Below are 19290 nucleotides of genomic sequence, written 5' to 3' on the forward strand. Positions count from 1 at the left end.
CGGTGCTTAGTCAGTGACTCAGCTTGGGACTGAAGGGTCTATGTAGCCAGTGACTCAGCTTGGGACTGAAGGGTCTATGTAGCCAGTGACTCACCTTGGGACTGAAGGGTCTATGTAGCCAGTGACTCACCTTGGGACTGAAGGGTCTATGTAGCCAGTGACTCACCTTGGGACTGAAGGGTCTATGTAGCCAGTGACTCAGCTTGGGACTGAAGGGTCTATGTAGCCAGTGACTCAGCTTGGGACTGAAGGGTCTATGTAGCCAGTGACTCAGCTTGGGACTGAAGGGTCTATGTAGCCAGTGACTCACCTTGGGACTGAAGGGTCTATGTAGCCAGTGACTCAGCTTGGGACTGAAGGGTCTATGTAGCCAGTGACTCAGCTTGGGACTGAAGGGTCTATGTAGCCAGTGACTCACCTTGGGACTGAAGGGTCTATGTAGCCAGTGACTCAGCTTGGGACTGAAGGGTCTATGTAGCCAGTGACTCAGCTTGGGACTGAAGGGTCTATGTAGCCGGTGACTCAGCTTGGGACTGAAGGGTCTATGTAGCCAGTGACTCACCTTGGGACTGAAGGGTCTATGTAGCCAGTGACTCAGCTTGGGACTGAAGGGTCTATGTAGCCAGTGACTCAGCTTGGGACTGAAGGGTCTATGTAGCCAGTGACTCACCTTGGGACTGAAGGGTCTATGTAGCCAGTGACTCACCTTGGGACTGAAGGGTCTATGTAGCCAGTGACTCACCTTGGGACTGAAGGGTCTATGTAGCCAGTGACTCAGCTTGGGACTGAAGGGTCTATGTAGCCAGTGACTCAGCTTGGGACTGAAGGGTCTATGTAGCCAGTGACTCAGCTTGGGACTGAAGGGTCTATGTAGCCTATTCATGCACCTTTTGCTTACTGAATGACATAAACACTTCAACTTCAACTACACGTCTGAGCTCCAATGTATTTGTGTTGTATTATTTAATGCCCACATAAAAACAATCAAACCAATTGATTAAAACTATTTCTAGCATATAGCTGCGTTTCAGCACCTTGGACAGCTCCCCAAGGCGTAAGCCCTCTCTCCAAACCTAATTCATTCACATTGATCAGAATCTCTACTGTGGTGTGTGTGTGTGTGTGTGTGTGTGTGTGTGTGTGTGTGTGTGTGTGTGTGTGTGTGTGTGTGTGTGTGTCGGAAAAAGTCTACCGGGAATTATTTACGGGAAAGGTGCACACGAGGCAAGCCGCAGTGGGAGGGGCAGGAAGCTGTCGCATTTTTCTGAATGAAATTCCTCTACAGGAGTCCCCTATCACACCCCCCCCCCCCCGTCTCTCCTAGCACCTCATTGGCTGAAGCTCACCAACACTGACGTCAGTCAGACCTTCCCTAGTGAAGGACCCTGCGCGCATCAGATCCAGCCAGTCATTCTGGCGTTCGCACCAACCCGGAGAAACTGAGAATATGTTATTATTACTCTGATGGGGACAGTCAGACAAGCCTTTTCTGAGATATAACCAACCATCGATATACCGATACACCGAGACACAAGGACAGCATCACGGCATCACTGTCTCCTGAATACACCGTGAACAGAGCTGATTTGGAAGAATCGTGATCAAGGTATTTTTATCAATAGAAGGTAAGATATTTTGCAGTGTCTGTCTGTCTGTCTGTCTGTGGTATGTAATGTTTAGATTTTGTAAACGTCGAATGATTTATCAGAGCCAGAGCATGTTGACATGGTGTTTAAAGATGCTGGAAATCTGTTACAAAACACTCCCCACTACTGTACTATAGGAGAAGAGTGGAGAGGAGACACGAGAAGGGTTGCAGTCTTCTCCCCCTTCTCCCTGGAGTGTGCACTCCTTCACTCCCCCTCATGGATTAAAAAGCATTGGATGGACGTAGGCTAGACAGGGACTTTTCACCATATGTCTTACATTGCTTTCTATACCTTGTAAATCAATGAGGGGGGGGGGGGGGTGAACATTTCAGAGAGAAGAGTAGAGATCAGGCAATGGAATGGAATGGTCCCATAGCAATGGAATGGAATGGTCCCATAGCAATGGAATGGAATGGTTCCATAGCAATGGAATAGAATGGTCCCAGAGCAATGTGAGGAGCAATGTGAGGTGCTGAGTCTCTCCTTTGAGAGAGCAGTTTGAGTTGGACCAGTAGTTCAAGTGCCCTTCCTCGTGTGTCATAAAGGCCCGGACCTATTGACAGATGGACGAAGTGGCCGAAGACCCAGGAGAGGAAGCCACTGTAGACTATTGAGATGCAGTCCCAGCTCAGGGTTACTCACATGCAGGGAAGACAGAAGGAGAGGAAGAGCTGCTACTATTAGTACAGTAACAACGTGTATTAACATTTCTGTATCCTCTCTCTGTCTCCTCTCTCTCTCTCTCTGTCTCCTCTCTCTGTCTCTCTGTCTCTCTCTCTGTCTCCTCTCTCTCTCTCTCTCTCTGTCTCCTCTCTCTCTCTGTCTCTCTCTCTGTCTCCTCTCTCTCTCTCTCTCTCTCTCTCTCTCTCTCACTCTCTCTCTCTCAGGTGTGGTGTGTTTGACCCATAATGACCCAAAATGACTCTGACGTCTGGTTCGAGGAGTCTTCAGGTTCAGGGATGTCTTCACCTCTTTCCCTGCTGGACCAATCAGATCCCACGGCCGTGCCTGAGGCCTCTCCTCTCAGCCTATGGGGAGTGGCACTGTGCGTATCGGGAACTCTCATCGTGTCCGAAAACGCCATCGTAGTGGCTGCCATCTTGGCTACGCCTTCTCTCCGTGCTCCTGTCTTCCTACTCCTCGCCAGCCTGGCATTAGCCGACCTGCTGGCGGGCGTGGCCTTGATCCTCCACTTCCTCTTCCTGTTTTGTGTGGAGCCCACTGATTGGTCGGAGCTGATGACGTCAGGGTTGCTGGCGACATCACTGACGGCCTCCCTCCTCAGCCTGATGGGTGTGGCCCTGGATCGTTACCTGTCTCTAAGCCAAGCCCTCACCTACGGCTCCCGCCACTCGCGCCGCTGTGCCGCTGGTCTTCTGGCACTCGTCTGGCTGGGGTCTTGTCTGATTGGCTCGGGGCCGGTGCTGGGGTGGCACTGCCTCAATGACATCACATCCTGTTCCGTTGCGCGACCCCTGACCCGGACATACCTGTCGTTGCTCTGCGGCGGCTTCCTTCTGGTCGTCATGGTCACGCTGCAGCTGTACACCGGGATATGCCGTGTCGCAAGGAGGCACGCCCACGCCATCGCCACGCAGAGACACTTCCTGCCTGACGACCAATCGTATGCCAGCAAGCACGGGGGCCGGGGTAAGGGACTCTCTCGGCTGTTGTTAGTCCTCGGAGTGTTCGTCAGCTGCTGGACGCCCTTCGCCCTCTACGGTTTGCTGGGCGACGCATCTAGCTCGCCCTTGTATACGTACGCTACGCTAGTGCCGGCGGCAGGGAACTCTCTGCTCAACCCTCTGCTGTATAGCCTGAGGAACAGAGACATACGACTGGTGCTGCTGCATGCCTGCTGTCCTCACAGACACAACACACACAGGCCTGTTGATGTGTAGGATGGACACACACACACACACACACACACACACACAGCTACATTGACTGCCCCATATACGTGAAAAATCAAAAGAGAACATCATCATCACTTGCACTCCAGATAAGAAGCAATGAGAATGTACTGTTCCAGAAGACAGCCATCTTGGAATCAGCTGGAATCAAATGTGACGTACTGTATCATCTTAACATGTGCCTCATCCTCACCTAACATGTAGACCATCCAGTCTGATGCAATCACAGAGGTCCAACGTAATTCATCTGGATCCAACATATTTGCTTTAGGAGCACGGGAAAGTGGGTCTATACAATGATACTATTATAAGATATTATTTTATAAGCCTTTGGATGGTTTGTTGGGACTTATATACTATGCTGCTGTCGGTGAACTCCAGAACACTTAGAAAGGGCACTGTCAAAGGCACTGTGACTATCTCTGAAAAGGTTTCAGTTTGCACAATGTTGTTTTTTATAAAATGTACAAATGTTGTCTTTTTCTACTTCAAAATAAAAGCAAATTTATTTTGTATGCAAAACCTGAAGTAGGGTTTCCCTCATTTTACTCGCGCGCACACACACACACACACACACACACACACACACACACACACACACACACACTGACTCAACTGACTTAAAGTTCCAACGCAGCAATTTTTTATCTCAATATCAAATCATTTCTGGGTAACAATTAAGTACCTGATTGAGCAACGAGTGAGTTTCAATAACAATTAAGTACATTCATCAGAAACGAGTGAGTTTGAAATTTGGGGAAACTAATTTTCGAACATATAAATGCACCTTTAAAATAAAGCATCATTGCATTTGCAGACCGATGTAATATAACCGGCCATTTTTAAAGTGATGAGGAGATCGGATAGTCATAATTTAAGCCATTGTACCTGTTTGCGTGGCTCAACGTATATAGCGTAGAACCTGGGCGTTAGGCTATATCAGATACGATTCTTCTTTATTTTATGAATATATTTGGCGTAGTGGTCTAAGGCTCTGCATCTCAGTGCAAGAGGTGTCACTACAGTCCCTGGTTGGAATCCAGGCCATGATTGGGAGTCCCAGCGTCGTCTGGGTTTAGCCGGTATAGGCCTTCATTAGCCGGTACATGCCTTCATTAGCCGGTATAGGCCTTCATTAGCTGGTACAGGCCTTCATTAGCCGGTACATGCCTTCATTAGCCGGTACAGGCCTTCATTAGCCGGTACAGGCCTTCATTAGCCGGTACATGCCTTCATTAGCCGGTACAGGCCTTCATTAGCCGGTACAGGCCTTCATTAGCCGGTATAGGCCTTCATTAGCCGGTATAGGCCTTCATTAGCCGGTACAGGCCTTCATTAGCCGGTACAGGCCTTCATTAGCCGGTATAGGCCTTCATTAGCCGGTACAGGCCTTCATTAGCCGGTACAGGCCTTCATTAGCCGGTACAGGCCTTCATTAGCCGGTACAGGCCTTCATTAGCCGGTACAGGCCTTCATTAGACGGTACAGGCCTTCATTAGCCGGTACAGGCCTTCATTAGCCGGTATAGGCCTTCATTAGCCGGTACAGGCCTTCATTAGCCGGTATAGGCCTTCATTAGCCGGTACAGGCCTTCATTAGCCGGTATAGGCCTTCATTAGCCGGTACAGGCCTTCATTAGCCGGTATAGGCCTTCATTAGCCGGTACAGGCCTTCATTAGCCGGTATAGGCCTTCATTAGCCGGTACAGGCCTTCATTAGCCGGTATAGGCCTTCATTAGCCGGTACAGGCCTTCATTAGCCGGTACAGGCCTTCATTAGCCGGTACAGACCTTCATTAGCAGGTACAGGCCTTCATTAGCCGGTACAGGCCTTCATTAGCCGGTACAGGCCTTCATTAGCCGGTACAGGCCTTCATTAGCCGGTATAGGCCTTCATTGTAAATAAGAATTTATTCTTAACTGACTTGCCCAGTTAAAGAGGCAATTCTACGACAAATGACGGCGTACCCTGATGACGGCGTACCCTGTTGACGGCGTACCCTGTTGACGGCGTACCCTGTTGACGGCGTACCCTGTTGACAGCGTTCCCTGATGACAGCGTACCCTGATGACGGCGTACCCTGTTGACGGCGTACCCTGTTGACGGCGTACCCTGATGACGGCGTACCCTGTTGACAGCGTACCCTGATGACGGCGTACCCTGTTGACGGCGTATCCTGATGACAGCGTACCCTGATGATGGCGTACCCTGTTGACGGCGTACCCTGTTGGCGGCGTACCCTGTTGACGGCGTACCCTGATGACGGCGTACCCTGTTGACGGCGTACCCTGTTGACGGCGTACCCTGTTGGCAGCGTACCCTGTTGACAGCGTACCCTGTTGACAGCGTACCCTGTTGACGGCGTACCCTGTTGACGGCGTACCCTGATGACGGCGTACCCTGTTGGCAGCGTACCCTGATGACGGCGTACCCTGTTGGCAGCGTACCCTGATGACGGCGTACCCTGTTGGCAGCGTACCCTGATGACAGCGTACCCTGATGACATTGACAAACAGATCAATAAAGACAACTTCGTCCAGACACAATTAGAATATAAACTTGAAGAAATTATTGTCCAAAAACAAACTTTTAAGTGGCTGTAGGTAGGTTTCCACCCAAATGGTAATGATACCAAAGCTGTCATCAAGGCAAAGGGTGGCTACTTTGAAGAATCTCAAATATATTTGAATTTGTTGAACATTTTTTGGGTTACTACATGATTCCATATGTGTTGTTTCATAGTTTATGTATTTGTTTTTATTCTACAATGTAGAAAATTGTAAAAAATAAAATAAAGAAAAACCCTGGAATGAGTAGAACTTTTGACTGGTACTGTATATTAAACAGGAACATCTAAATATTCTGCACTGGGCACTCGAAGAATGTCCTACATCGCACTCAGTTCGTGCCAAGTTTCCACGTCACTCTGTTATTTCCGCCTGGACTCCTCTACTCCAGATGTTTCTGGGTCTCCCTTTGTTTCTTTCTGCCTGGTCTCCTCTACTCCAGATGTTTCTGGGTCTCCCTCTGTTTCTTTCTGCCTGGTCTCCTCTACTCCAGATGTTTCTGGGTCTCCCTTTGTTTCTTTCTGCCTGGTCTCCTCTACTCCAGATGTTTCTGGGTCTCCCTCTGTTTCTTTCTGCCTGGTCTCCTCTACTCCAGATGTTTCTGGGTCTCCCTTTGTTTCTTTCTGCCTGGTCTCCTCTACTCCAGATGTTTCTGGGTCTCCCTTTGTTTCTTTCTGCCTGGTCTCCTCTACTCCAGATGTTTCTGGGTCTCCCTCTGTTTCTGCCTGGTCTCCTCTACTCCAGATGTTTCTGGGTCTCCCTCTGTTTCTTTCTGCTGGGGGGGGGGTCCATTTCAGGGACTGGCAAGTGATGCTGAAGGACAATTCTGAAAGGGTGTGTCCAATCCAACTCCACGTTCCTCTATAGGAGGATCTCGAAACATCTGGACTGAGAAAGAAAAACACATGGACAAAAACTGGACAGGAACTCATTGACACACAAACACTGTACTTCATCTTTATTATTCTGATAATCCTCACGGAAAACGTCGAGACCCACGGGACAAGCGGAAACATATGGTTGAATAATAATAATAACAACAACAACATGTTCAGGTCTGATTGTGGCTTTACACTTTGGATTTAAAACAAACAGAAGGCACTTAAAACAGAAGACGATCAACTTGTCTCAGACACAGATCTAAGATCAGTTACGCATCATCCAATCCTATGGGGATGGGAACGAAAAACAAACCTGACCCTAGATCAGTGTCCAAGGGTAACGTCGTCCTCCTCGCACATAAACATGAAAAGCAAAGGCACTTAAGGAGGGGCGGGACTAGGGCAAGAGAGGGATCACTCATTGGGCAGAGCATGTTTTGACTGACAGGGGGACATAGTTTTATTGAGCCAGAGCTGAATCAAAACATTTCAGAATGTTTAGAAAGGGGGACATTCAGCTGAACCTATTTATAGATAAATACATTATATTTCTAAACCCCCCCCCCCACCTGTTAATGAGTCCCTCCGTCACCTAGGTAACCATTTCCATGCCAACAATAGAGCGAAAGACAGGGGAAAAAAACAAAAACTGCAATAAGAAAAAAAACTTTTGGTGTGTCTTCTTTAGCACATCTATAACTATCATAAAGTAAAATATGATTCTTAACACAGTTCCTCAGTTATACCATTATGGGACTGTTCGTCTGTATGTAAGGATCAATATCTATACGGTATACTATGTTATCTGTGAGTATAATTCTCATTACCACACACACACACACACACACACACACTTTGGCCATGTGCCCTTTAGAAATAATTTGGTTTTTGATATTTGGACCGTTCTCCATACTGAAGTCATCGGCTATCAGTTAAGTTCAACAAAAAACATACAGGGAATGTGACTGGCACACGGGGGGAATGTGACTGGCACACGGGGGGAATGTGACTGGCACGCAGGGGAATGTGGCTGGCACACGGGGGGAATGTGGCTGGCACACGGGGGGAATGTGGCTGGCACACGGGGGGAATGTGGCTGGCACACGGGGGGAATGTGACTGGCACACGGGGGAATGTGGCTGGCACACGGGGGAATGTGGCTGGCACACGGGGGGAATGTGGCTGGCACACGGGGGAATGTGACTGGCACACGGGGGGAATGTGGCTGGCACACGGGGGGAATGTGGCTGGCACACGGGGGAATGTGACTGGCACACGGGGGGAATGTGGCTGGCACACGGGGGAATGTGACTGGCACACGGGGGGATGTGGCTGGCACAGGGGGGAATGTGACTGGCACAGGGGGGAATGTGACTGGCACACGGGGGGAATGTGACTGGCACACGGGGGGAATGTGACTGGCACGCGGGGGGAATGTGACTGGCACACGGGGGGAATGTGACTGGCACACGGGGGGAATGTGACTGGCACACGGGGGGAATGTGACTGGCACAGGGGGGAATGTGACTGGCTTAGACAGGAGTGTGGAAGAGGACACACTTGTCTTTGGCACTCTACTCCTCAGATCATTGGTTATAAAGAAGTAATGGCAAAAGGACATGATGCATTCTCTCTGAGGAGGACTGAGGAAGACCACGATGGTGGTGGTGGCGAAGGAGGCCTCACTCGGACCAATCGTCATCGTCCAACTCTGAGGAGTCGTCTTCGCTGTCGCTGCATTCCACAGCAATACGGCGAGACAAGATGGCCGCTACGTCGTTGCCATAGTTATCCTTCTTCTCCTGCTCTTTCTGTTCCTCCACTTTACGAAGATTAAAACCTGCAAGAGAGAGCGGGGGGGGTTTTAGGGTGTGTTTATGTGTACTGGTATCTCTATCTGTGTGTGTGTGTGTGTGTGTGTGTGTGTGTGTGTGTGTGTGTGTGTGTGTGTGTGTGTGTGTGTGTGTGTGTGTCGTACCTTGCCGGATAGCTGACAGCAAGTCATTGTGAGCGTCAGCGGGGGCTTCTGGCTGAACCTGGGTGGGTTTGAGAGGAGGGGGAGCCCCAATGGAGAAGGAGGGAGGGGGGAGGCCAGAAGAGGGGGGAGGAGGGCCTGGGGGAGGTGGGGGAGGAGGAGGAGGAGGGGCGCCACCACCCTGGGGGAGAGAGGGGGGAGGAGGTGGAGAGATGGTGGTCTGGGAGAGAGGAGAAGGTGGGGCAGGGGGGGAGGGATAGGCAGAGGAGAAGAGAGGAGGGGGAGCAGGAGGGGAGGAGTCAAATCCAGAGGGGGGAGGGGGAGGGATCCCCAAGCCAGAGGGGGGAGGGGGAGGTGGGGCAGGGGGAGGGGCCAGGTTGGGCCGGGAGCCACTGGAAGCAGAAGAGGTCATGGGAGGGGCTGGAGGAGGGTGTGTGGGGCTCAGAACGCTGGTGCGCTTCTGGGATGGTCCTCCGTACTGTCCGTCATACCTGCCAATGAGAGCGCACGGGATGGATTAGGAACAGGGCACGGGTTCTCCAAAATGCTCTGTATCCAAACAATTCTGACCACTGGAGATGAAGGGTGTTGACTGGCGAGTAGACGCTAACGTTAGCAATGCTAAATTAGCACAAAATGTGTAAAAACTACAGTATTTGGTCAATTATGAGGTGCAAACACTGTTCCCCTCCATCCTCTACTTACGTCATGTCTGGGGGTGGAGGGGGCAGGAAGTCATCGGGAGCGGGGGGAGGGAGGGGGGAGCCGGGATCGAAGGCGTACGACCCTGTACTCTGGTCTAAACCATCAGGGGAATAACAGCCTTCTCCTGAACCAATACTGCCATTCAGACCCTCGAGAGATTCTCTACACACACCAAGATACATGGGTGCACAGACAACAACAACAAAACACACACACAAAAAAAAAAAATAGTATTTTTGATCAATGACATGACACCACAATTAAACCGTTTAAAACCATTCTATAGGACAACCCTCTCCCCTACAGACTCAGAACCTCCCTCCTTCATATTCTCTCACTCTCTCCTTCTCCACTTCATATAGCCTCTCTCTCCGTTCTCACTCCCTCACCCTGTTCTCACTCCCTCACCCTGTTCTCACTCTCTCCTTCTCCACTTCATATAGCCTCTCTCTCCCTGTTCTCACTCCCTCACCCTGTTCTCACTCCCTCACCCTGTTCTCACTCTCTCCTTCTCCACTTCATATAGCCTCTCTCTCCCTTCTCACTCCCTCACCTTGTTCTTACTCCCTCACCCTGTTCTCACTCCCTCACCCTGTTCTCACTCCCTCACCCTGTTCTCACTCCCTCACCCTGTTCTCACTCCCTCACCCTGTTCTCACTCTCTCCTTCTCCACTTCATATAGCCTCTCTCTCCATTCTCACTCCCTCACCTTGTTCTCACTCCCTCACCCTGTTCTCTCCCTCACCCTGTTCTCACTCTCTCCTTCTCCACTTCATATAGCCTCTGTCTCCGTTCTCACTCCCTCACCTTGTTCTCACTCCGTCACCCTGTTCTCACTCCCTCACCTTGTTCTCACTCCCTCACCTTGTTCTCACTCCCTCACCCTGTTCTCACTCCCTCACCTTGTTCTCACTCCCTCACCTTGTTCTCACTCCCTCACCTTGTTCTCACTCCCTCACCCTGTTCTCACTCCCTCACCCTGTTCTCACTCCCTCACCCTGTTCTCACTCCCTCACCCTGTTCTCATTCTCTCTCCATCGCTCTCTTTTTTTCTCATTCTCTCTCCATCTCTCACCCCATGTCATTCTTGGGTACCACAAACTCTTCCCCCATCTTGCGTCGTTCCCACTCATCCTTTCTGGTCTTGATCTTTCTGGGATTCAGAGTCCGCATATTTTGATTGTCCTTCTTCTCCTTCTACTCAGACAGATAGAGAAAGAGAGGGGGGTGAGAAAGAGAGAGAGGGACAGAGAGAGAGAGAGACAGAGGGGGGGGAGAAAGAGAGAGAGGGGGGGAGAAAGAGAGAGAGGGGGGAGAAAAAGAGAGGGGGGGGGGGAAAGAGTCAAAAATAAACATAAAAGAGTGTTTAACTAAGCTATAAGTGCATTTCAATACCGTGTTTAAAGAAGAGGACGTACATTTCCCAACAGGCCAAAAACAAACTACTGTCAAATTGAAGTGTGTGTGTGTGTGTGTGTGTGTGTGCGTGTTACCCTGTGTTTGCGTCTCTCCTTCATGATGTCCTTGGTGTCCTGCAGCATCTTCTCCTTCCACAGGTCAAAGAAGTAAGACGGGTCGGTGTAGAACTTCAGAGCATCCTTCCCATCGTCCCTAATCATGACAACAGGCTAAATCAGTGTGTGTGTGTGTGTGTATGTGTGTGTGTGTGTGTGCAGGGTCGCTTAGGGGCCCCAACCCCCCAAAAAAAGAGTATGAATAGTAGAATAGACAAGGAGAAAGTTTGTCACTGAATTAGGCATGTCAGCTAAACATTTCAGAACGGTAGTCTAGCCAGCTACAGTGCCTTCAAAAAGTACACTACATACACAAAAGTATGTGGACACCCCTTCAAAATGAGTGGATTTGGCTATTTCAGCCACCCACGTTGCTGACCGGTGTATAAAATCGAGCACACCGCCATGCAATCTCCATAGACAAACAATGGCAGTAAAATGGCCCTTACTGAAGAGCTCACTGAATTTCAATGTGGTAACGTCATAGGATGCCACCTTTCCAACAAGTCAGTTCTTTACATTTCTGCCCTGCTAGAGCTGCCCCTGTCAACTGTAAGTGCTGAACGTCTAGGAGCAACAACGGCTCAGCAGTGAAGTGGTAGGCCACACAAGCTCACAGAACGGGACTGCAGAGTGCTGAAGAGCATTAAAATGTTGTCCTTAGTGCCTCTGGAAGCAACGTCAGCACAAGCACTGTTAGTTGGGAGCTTCATGAGATGGTTTTCCATGGCCGAGCAGCCTAAGATCAATGCCAACCTTGGCTGGAGGGGTGTAAAGCTCGCTCCCATTGGACTCTGGAGCAGTGGAAACGTGTTCTCTGGAGTGATGAATGACATTTCACCATCTGGCAGTCCGGCAGTCGAATCTGGGTTTGGCGGATTCCAGGAGAACACTACCCGCCCCAATGCATAGTGCCAACTGTAATGTTTGGTGGAGTAGGAATAATGGTCTGGGGCTGTTTTTCATGGTTCAGGCCCCTTAGTTCCAATGAAGAGAAATATTAACGCTACAGCACACAATGACATTCTAGATGATTCTGTGCTTCCAACTTTGTGGCAACAGTTTGGGGAAGGCCCTTTCCTGTTTCAGCATGACAATACCCCCGTGCACAAAGTGAAGTCCATCCAGAAATGGTTTGTCGAGATCAGTGTGGAATAACTTGACTTGCTTGCACAGAGCCCTGAACTCAACCTCATCAAATACCTTTGGGATGAATTGGACTCCGACTGTGAGCCAGGCCTCACATACATTTGGCCATGTAGTGACACAGACACATACATACATACATACATACATACATACATACATACATACATACATACATACATACACATATATATACATATATTTTTATATATATATATATATATATAAAAATGAATGGAAAAAGTTAATGTGTTTGATACCATTCCATTCACGCCATTATTATGAGCCGTCCTCCCCTTAGCTGAGGTGTGTGTGTGTACCTGTACTGGCTGAGGTGTGTGTGTGTACCTGTACTGGCTGAGGTGTGTGTACCTGTACTGGCTGAGGTGTGTGTGTGTGTGTGTACCTGTACTGGTTGAGGTGTGTGTGTGTACCTGTACTGGCTGAGGTGTGTGTGTGTGTGTGTGTACCTGTACTGGCTGAGGTGTGTGTGTGTACCTGTACTGGTTGAGGTGTGTGTGTGTACCTGTACTGGCTGAGGTGTGTGTGTGTGTGTGTACCTGTACTGGCTGAGGTGTGTGTGTGTGTGTGTGTACCTGTACTGGCTGAGGTGTGTGTGTGTGTGTGTACCTGTACTGGTTGAGGTGTGTGTGTGTACCTGTACTGGCTGAGGTGTGTGTGTGTGTGTGTACCTGTACTGGCTGAGGTGTGTGTGTGTGTGTGTGTACCTGTACTGGCTGAGGTGTGTGTGTGTGTGTGTACCTGTACTGGTTGAGGTGTGTGTGTGTACCTGTACTGGCTGAGGTGTGTGTGTGTGTGTGTACCTGTACTGGCTGAGGTTATTGAGTGGTGGAGGAGGATTGCAGATCAGATAAGTCTCCTGTACAGGCAGTGGTAAAGAGGGTCTACAGAATAACTGCTGGTCCTGAGTCAGATTACTATGAAACGCTTTCTTCTGGGTGATGGCCTGCAGAGAGACTGGGAGAGATGGATTGAGGGAGATAGAGAAGGAGAGAAGGAGACAGAGAGAGTTAGGGTTAGTATTTGAGACAAAAGCAAACGGTATCTGTTGCATTACATCTACTGAATTCTGTCTTGAATACTAAACACAGGGCTGTTGTTATGTTTACTGGACATGGGTCGTACCAGGTAGGAACTGAAAAATCACGTTCAATTAAGATTCCCCATAGTTTTTTAGTCGCTTAAACTGTGTCTGGGAAACCACCCTGTGGTTTATAATGAGGGATGTGCATATTTCCCTTTCAAGACGGTAGGATACATTTCTAGATACATGGGCTCCGATACGATACGTTTTAGTTTGAATCGATTCGGTTTGATTAGAGGGACGAATCGATTCGGTTTGATTAGAGGGACGAATCGATTCGGTTTGATTAGAGGGACGAATCGATGCGGTTTGATTAGAGGGACGAATCGATGCGGTTTGATTAGAGGGACGAATCGATGCGGTTTGACTAGAGGGACGAATCGATGCGGTTTGATTAGAGGGACGAATCGATTCGGTTTGATTAGAGGGACGAATCGATGCGGTTTGATTAGAGGGACGAATCGATGCGGTTTGATTAGAGGGACGAATCGATGCGGTTTGATTAGAGGGACGAATCGATTCGGTTTGATTAGAGGGACGAATCGATGCGAGTCGATTAGAGGGACGAATCGATGCGGTTTGATTAGAGGGACAAATCGATTCGGTTTGATTAGAGGAACGAATCGATGCGATTCGGTTTGATTAGAGGGACGAATCCATGCGATTCGGTTTGATTAGAGGAACGAATCCATGCGATTCGGTTTGATTAGAGGAACGAATCCATGCGATTCGGTTTGATTAGAGGAACGAATCCATGCGATTCGGTTTGATTAGAGGAACGAATCGATGCGATTCGGTTTGATTAGAGGAACGAATCCATGCGATTCGGTTTGATTAGAGGAACGAATCAATGCGATTCGGTTTGATTAGAGGAACGAATCGATTCGGTTCAATGCGAAAGTATTCGACACACACATTTGTTGCAAAATCACATTTATTTTCCATCATAAACCTGCTGCTGATGGAGCTCATGAGCTGGGCGTCGCCGAGCTGGGGGGTGTGTGTGTGTGTGTGTGTGTGTGTGTGTGTGTGTGTGTGTGTGTGTGTGTGTGTGTGGGGGTGGGTGTGTATATATCTATAGTGTATGTGGGCACCAGGCTGTTTCTCTTCTCCTCCCATAGGATCCCTGATGGCTAACGATAACATATCCTGACATAATGTAAACGTTATACATTACCCTCTCTCCCTCAGTGAGTGACATATCCTGGCATAATGTAAACGTGATACATTACCCTCTCTCCCTCAGTGAGTGACATATCCTGACATAATGTAAACGTGATACATTACCCTCTCACCATCAGTGAGTAACATATCCTGACATAATGTAAATGTTATACATTACCCTCTCACCATCAGTGAGTGACATATCCTGACATAATGTAAACATGATACATTACCCTCTCACCATCAGTGAAATGAATAAGTATATTTCAGAAATAAGAAATCAGAACCCATCAATATGTCTATAGTGTATGTGGGCACCTAAGCTTAGCCTTATGGGAAATTGGGCACGGACCCCCCCCTCACCCCTCATTTGAACCGGGGACCGATGCACTCATATCTTAATAATTTGAACTGGGGACCGATGCACTCATATCTTAATCATTTGAACCGGGGACCGATGCACTCATATCTTAATCATTTGAACCAAGGACCGATGCACTCATATCTTAATAATTTGAACTGGAGACCGATGCACTCATATCTTAATCATTTGAACCAAGGACCGATGCACTCATATCTTAATAATTTGAACTGGAGACCGATGCACTCATATCTTAATCATTTGAACCAGGGACCGATGCACTCATATCTTAATCATTTGAACCAGGGACCGATGCACTCATATCTTAATCATTTGAACCGGAGACCGATGCACTCATATCTTAATCATTTGAACCAGGGACCGATGCACTCATATCTTAATCATTTGAACTGGAGACCGATGCACTCATATCTTAATCATTTGAACCAGGGACCGATGCACTCATATCTTAATCATTTGAACCGGAGACCAATGCACTCATTTCTTAATCATTTGAACCGGAGAACGATGCACTCATATCTTAATCATTTGAACCGGAGACCGATGCACTCATATCTTAATCATTTGAACTGGGGACCAATGGACTCATATCTTAAATAATTTGAACCCGGGCACCGATCGTTACATCCCTGTGTATAATGTCAGTCTCTTACCCTCCTCCTCTTTAGGGTCGAGCTGGGTGACTTTGACCTGTAGACGGTCCACTCTCTCACCCAGTGAGTTCACCCTGATAGCAAACGTCCCCGCTTGCACAAACAGCTCTCCAAACACATCCTCTGCATACTTACCTACACAAACAAATGTATATTTATAGCCTACATACACTACACACATGATTACATAACAAGACACACACAATCATACTACAATACACATACATTTCATTGCATTAAGCATTTCCCTAGGTATAAACTCACATCACACACAGAGAGACAGAAACTTACTGAGGCTGCCTAGCTGGCGTATGATGTTGGCGAGGCTGATGTTGGTGACACACTCCAGCTCACTGCGGATGGTGCTGGGGAGCACCTGGCGGCACACATGGCGAGGCTCGATGTTCCTCGTCACCAACGGCATTTTGTGACGGGAGGGGGGGCGGTGGGCTTCCCCTGGAGGAGGAGCGAGGGGGGGGGGGCATGTGAGAAAGACAGATGGACTGGTCAGATAGAGAAGACTTTACTGGTCAGATAGAGAAGATTTTACTGGTCTGATAGAGAAGACTTTACTGGTCAGATAGAGAAGACTTTACTGGTCAGATAGAGAAGACTTTACTGGTCTGATAGAGAAGACTTTACTGGTCAGATAGAGAAGACTTTACTGGTCTGATAGAAATGTGTTTTCTAGATCAGACATCCCACAGTGGGATTTTTTTTTTTTAATGATTTTTATTTCACCTTTATTTAACCAGGTAGGCCAGTTGAGAACACCTTTATTTAACCAGGTAGGCTAGTTGAGAACACCTTTATTTAACCAGGTAGGCTAGTTGAGAACACCTTTATTTAACCAGGTAGGCCAGTTGAGAACAAGTTCTCATTTGCAACTGTGACCTGGCCAAGATAAAGCAAAGCAGTTCGACACATACAACAACACAGAGTTACACATGGAGTAAACAATAAACAAGACAATAACACAATAAACAAGTCAATGACACAGTAGAGAAAATAAAGTCTATATACAGTGTGTGCAAAAGGCATGAGGAGGTGGGCAATAAATAGGCCATAGGAGAGAATAATTACAATTTAGCAGATTAACACTGGAGTGATAAATGAGCAGATTGATGATGTGCAAGTAGAGATACTGGTGTGCAAAAGAGCAGAAGAGTAAATAAAATAAAAACAGTATGGGGATGAGGTAGGTAGATTGGATGGGCTATTTACAGATGGACTATGTACAACTGCAGCGATCGGTTAGCTGATGTTTAAAGTTGTTGAGGGAAATAAAAGTCACAAAGGGATGTGTCTTTGCGATGCAGATTAGAGACGCTCTGTTTCTATCCACCATTTAAAAGAAAAAAAACGTTTCATTCTGTTCCATAAAGCATCATGTGACTGAGTAGCAGACAGACGACTAAAGCAGAACCAAAACCACAGCCTGGTTCTATTCTGGTCCTTCCCCTCTTCCCTTAACCCCCTTTCAATGTGCATACATCTGAGAGGAGTGCAAACGATATGGTGGACTGGTGGTGGAGGATCAACACACACACACACACATTTATAGATGGTAGGGACATGAATGGAACTCGACTCAATCAACCCCGGCACCATAATACTGTAATGTACCCAGCAGCCACACGGGGTCGCTCTAGTCAACACCAACTCCCATTAGAACAACCACAGCCCAAGTGAATTATCCTCGGCTTTTCCAGTAAACACGAATGTGCATTTGCTGTCTCAGCACTCTATAAAACTATAAAGCACTTCTATGGAGTTAAAACAATTAGCCTACTGTCTAGCAGGGTACAGTAGCTACTATGGTCTTCTTGGTCGGTGCATTTCACTTGACAGGCAAGCTCATTTTTCCCATTTGATTAATATTTACAGGTTGGTTACAAGCTTTGGGTATGACGTAAACAGACAAAAAAAACTTCCCTGACTAAAACAGAATGTTATGACGCCAGATGTCCCATCGCACAAACTATCTACCATACAGTTGAGTGCATCAGTGTGTCATGACTTTTACACTGACACAAAAGCAAGACAGCCTATCCCAACTCTGTACCTGACAAATAATGTATTTCTCAACATAAAAACTAATCTGAAAGAGACCTGTTTTGAGTCCTAAACATAGCAACACACCCAGAAACTGCATTACAATAGTCACGGCGAGGGAAGTTGACATGAAACCTGGGCTCTCGGCCTTGTCAGTTTAGCAGGAAGTAAAATTGAAAGCGCCCCTCATTATGTCCGAAAATCGTCGGAGAAAACAATACTTCTATATTAACTTCAGAAAAACGCGATAAATAAACACTGATCGCTTACCGTTAAACGGCCAATTGTAGAATCAGTCAAATTACTCGTTTCTACTTTTCGGAGTCTTTCAGCAGCAACAAAAATGAAAGATTTACTGTAAACAGAGGGACTAAGGAGATCACAAAGAGAGGTCTCAAATTTGTGAACTTCTGATTGGACAAGGCTTCGACATTCCAGGCGCCGATTGGTTCCTCTCAATCGCAATCTGTGTCATCAGGGAGGACATGGCCATTTGGAAGTACTCTACGTAACTCCACCAGTCTAGTCGTAAACATCTGTCCGCAGTTTGCGTAGCAGGGGTGGAGATATTAACGCACATTCCAGAGTATGCTCTCAGCGGGTTAGAACCAGGGGAGAATGACTGTCCTCTCCCATTGATCATTTTGAGTTGAAGGCCGACCGCAGTACTGCCGGCATTGTTTTTCGAAAACAGCATCGATCCCCCATTATAGTGGAATGGGGAAATTGCGATCTTCGTAGTCTATATTCGTGGATATATTTTTTTTTTTTCGAATACAGTTAATGGTACCAATAATTGCTTTTATTTCACCAGATGTGTGTCGTTGAACCGATTACTTTAAAGTCACACACAGACAAAGTTATAAGTATCGTTTAGTTGCTAATGGAAGCCTGCAGTACCTCGGGTGGCCTTCCATTTGAGATACTCCATGAGAGGAGGCAGCACTGAGCAGTCCTGCAACGTCACTTCCTAGAGTAGCTCAAAATGTGCTTACAAATGTTTCCAAAACTCCTCCATGTAGCAAGATTGCGACACGCTGAAAAGACACTTCCTGCTCATTTTAACAAGCTGAGCATTCTCATAGGAAACAATGGGCTGACGTCATCTATGGCTTCTCCCATGCATTTCACGGTCTTTGGTTAGAACACATCCCAGGAATGACTGGCCTTTTGAGAGTGAATAGAAGCTTATTATGCAGAATAGGAGGTTATAAAGGTTTGTAACTACCGTGTCACCGTCATGTGTAGTATGCTATCTGTGAAATGTTCGAGTGTGCTGAAAATTGTAAGTAGACTAGTACAATGGAAGATCACTATGTATTGCACTTATAAAATATGGAAACTTTGAAATCAATAAATGTCTTCACATTGTACTGGTCGTCAGATAATCACCCCCCCCCCCCCCCCCCCCCCCCAACCCAACTCAAAAAATAAATAAACATTTTGTCACTGAGCAAATTTCAGGGCTGCCTTTAGTATATAAACATTCAATTGAACAATAGAAAAGGGGCGTTTCTTTTTTTGTTGTTGAGTTTAGTCATTTGAATAACATTTTTCAGCAGCTTGGTGGTAGTTGAACT

At 47.5% G+C, this 19290-nt stretch overlaps 2 protein-coding genes across 2 annotated transcripts; one reads left to right on the forward strand and one right to left on the reverse strand.

Moving 5' to 3' along the window:
- The first annotated feature begins 2549 nt into the window (after positions 1-2549).
- On the forward strand, positions 2550-4084 carry LOC110487884 (G protein-coupled receptor 3-like). The gene has a single exon (XM_036971715.2). The coding sequence runs from the start codon at positions 2558-2560 to the stop codon at positions 3548-3550; it is 993 nt and encodes a 330-aa protein (XP_036827610.1). The 5' UTR covers positions 2550-2557; the 3' UTR covers positions 3551-4084.
- A 2976-nt stretch (positions 4085-7060) lies between these two features.
- Positions 7061-18871, reverse strand: LOC118946483 (actin-binding protein WASF2-like). Its single transcript, XM_036971190.2, has 9 exons — positions 17981-18871; positions 15947-16111; positions 15656-15790; positions 13176-13329; positions 11185-11302; positions 10767-10888; positions 9691-9852; positions 8989-9476; positions 7061-8850 (listed from the first exon to the last, which is right to left on the reverse strand). Exons 2-9 carry the CDS (start codon positions 16077-16079, stop codon positions 8693-8695), a joined length of 1470 nt encoding a protein of 489 aa, XP_036827085.2. The 5' UTR covers positions 16080-16111; positions 17981-18871; the 3' UTR covers positions 7061-8692.
- Between the last annotated feature and the right edge of the window lie 419 nt (positions 18872-19290).

This window comes from Oncorhynchus mykiss, chromosome 30 (genome assembly GCF_057628025.1).
Source record: "Oncorhynchus mykiss isolate SJ-2025 chromosome 30, ASM5762802v1, whole genome shotgun sequence".
Classification (NCBI taxonomy): domain Eukaryota; kingdom Metazoa; phylum Chordata; class Actinopteri; order Salmoniformes; family Salmonidae; genus Oncorhynchus; species Oncorhynchus mykiss.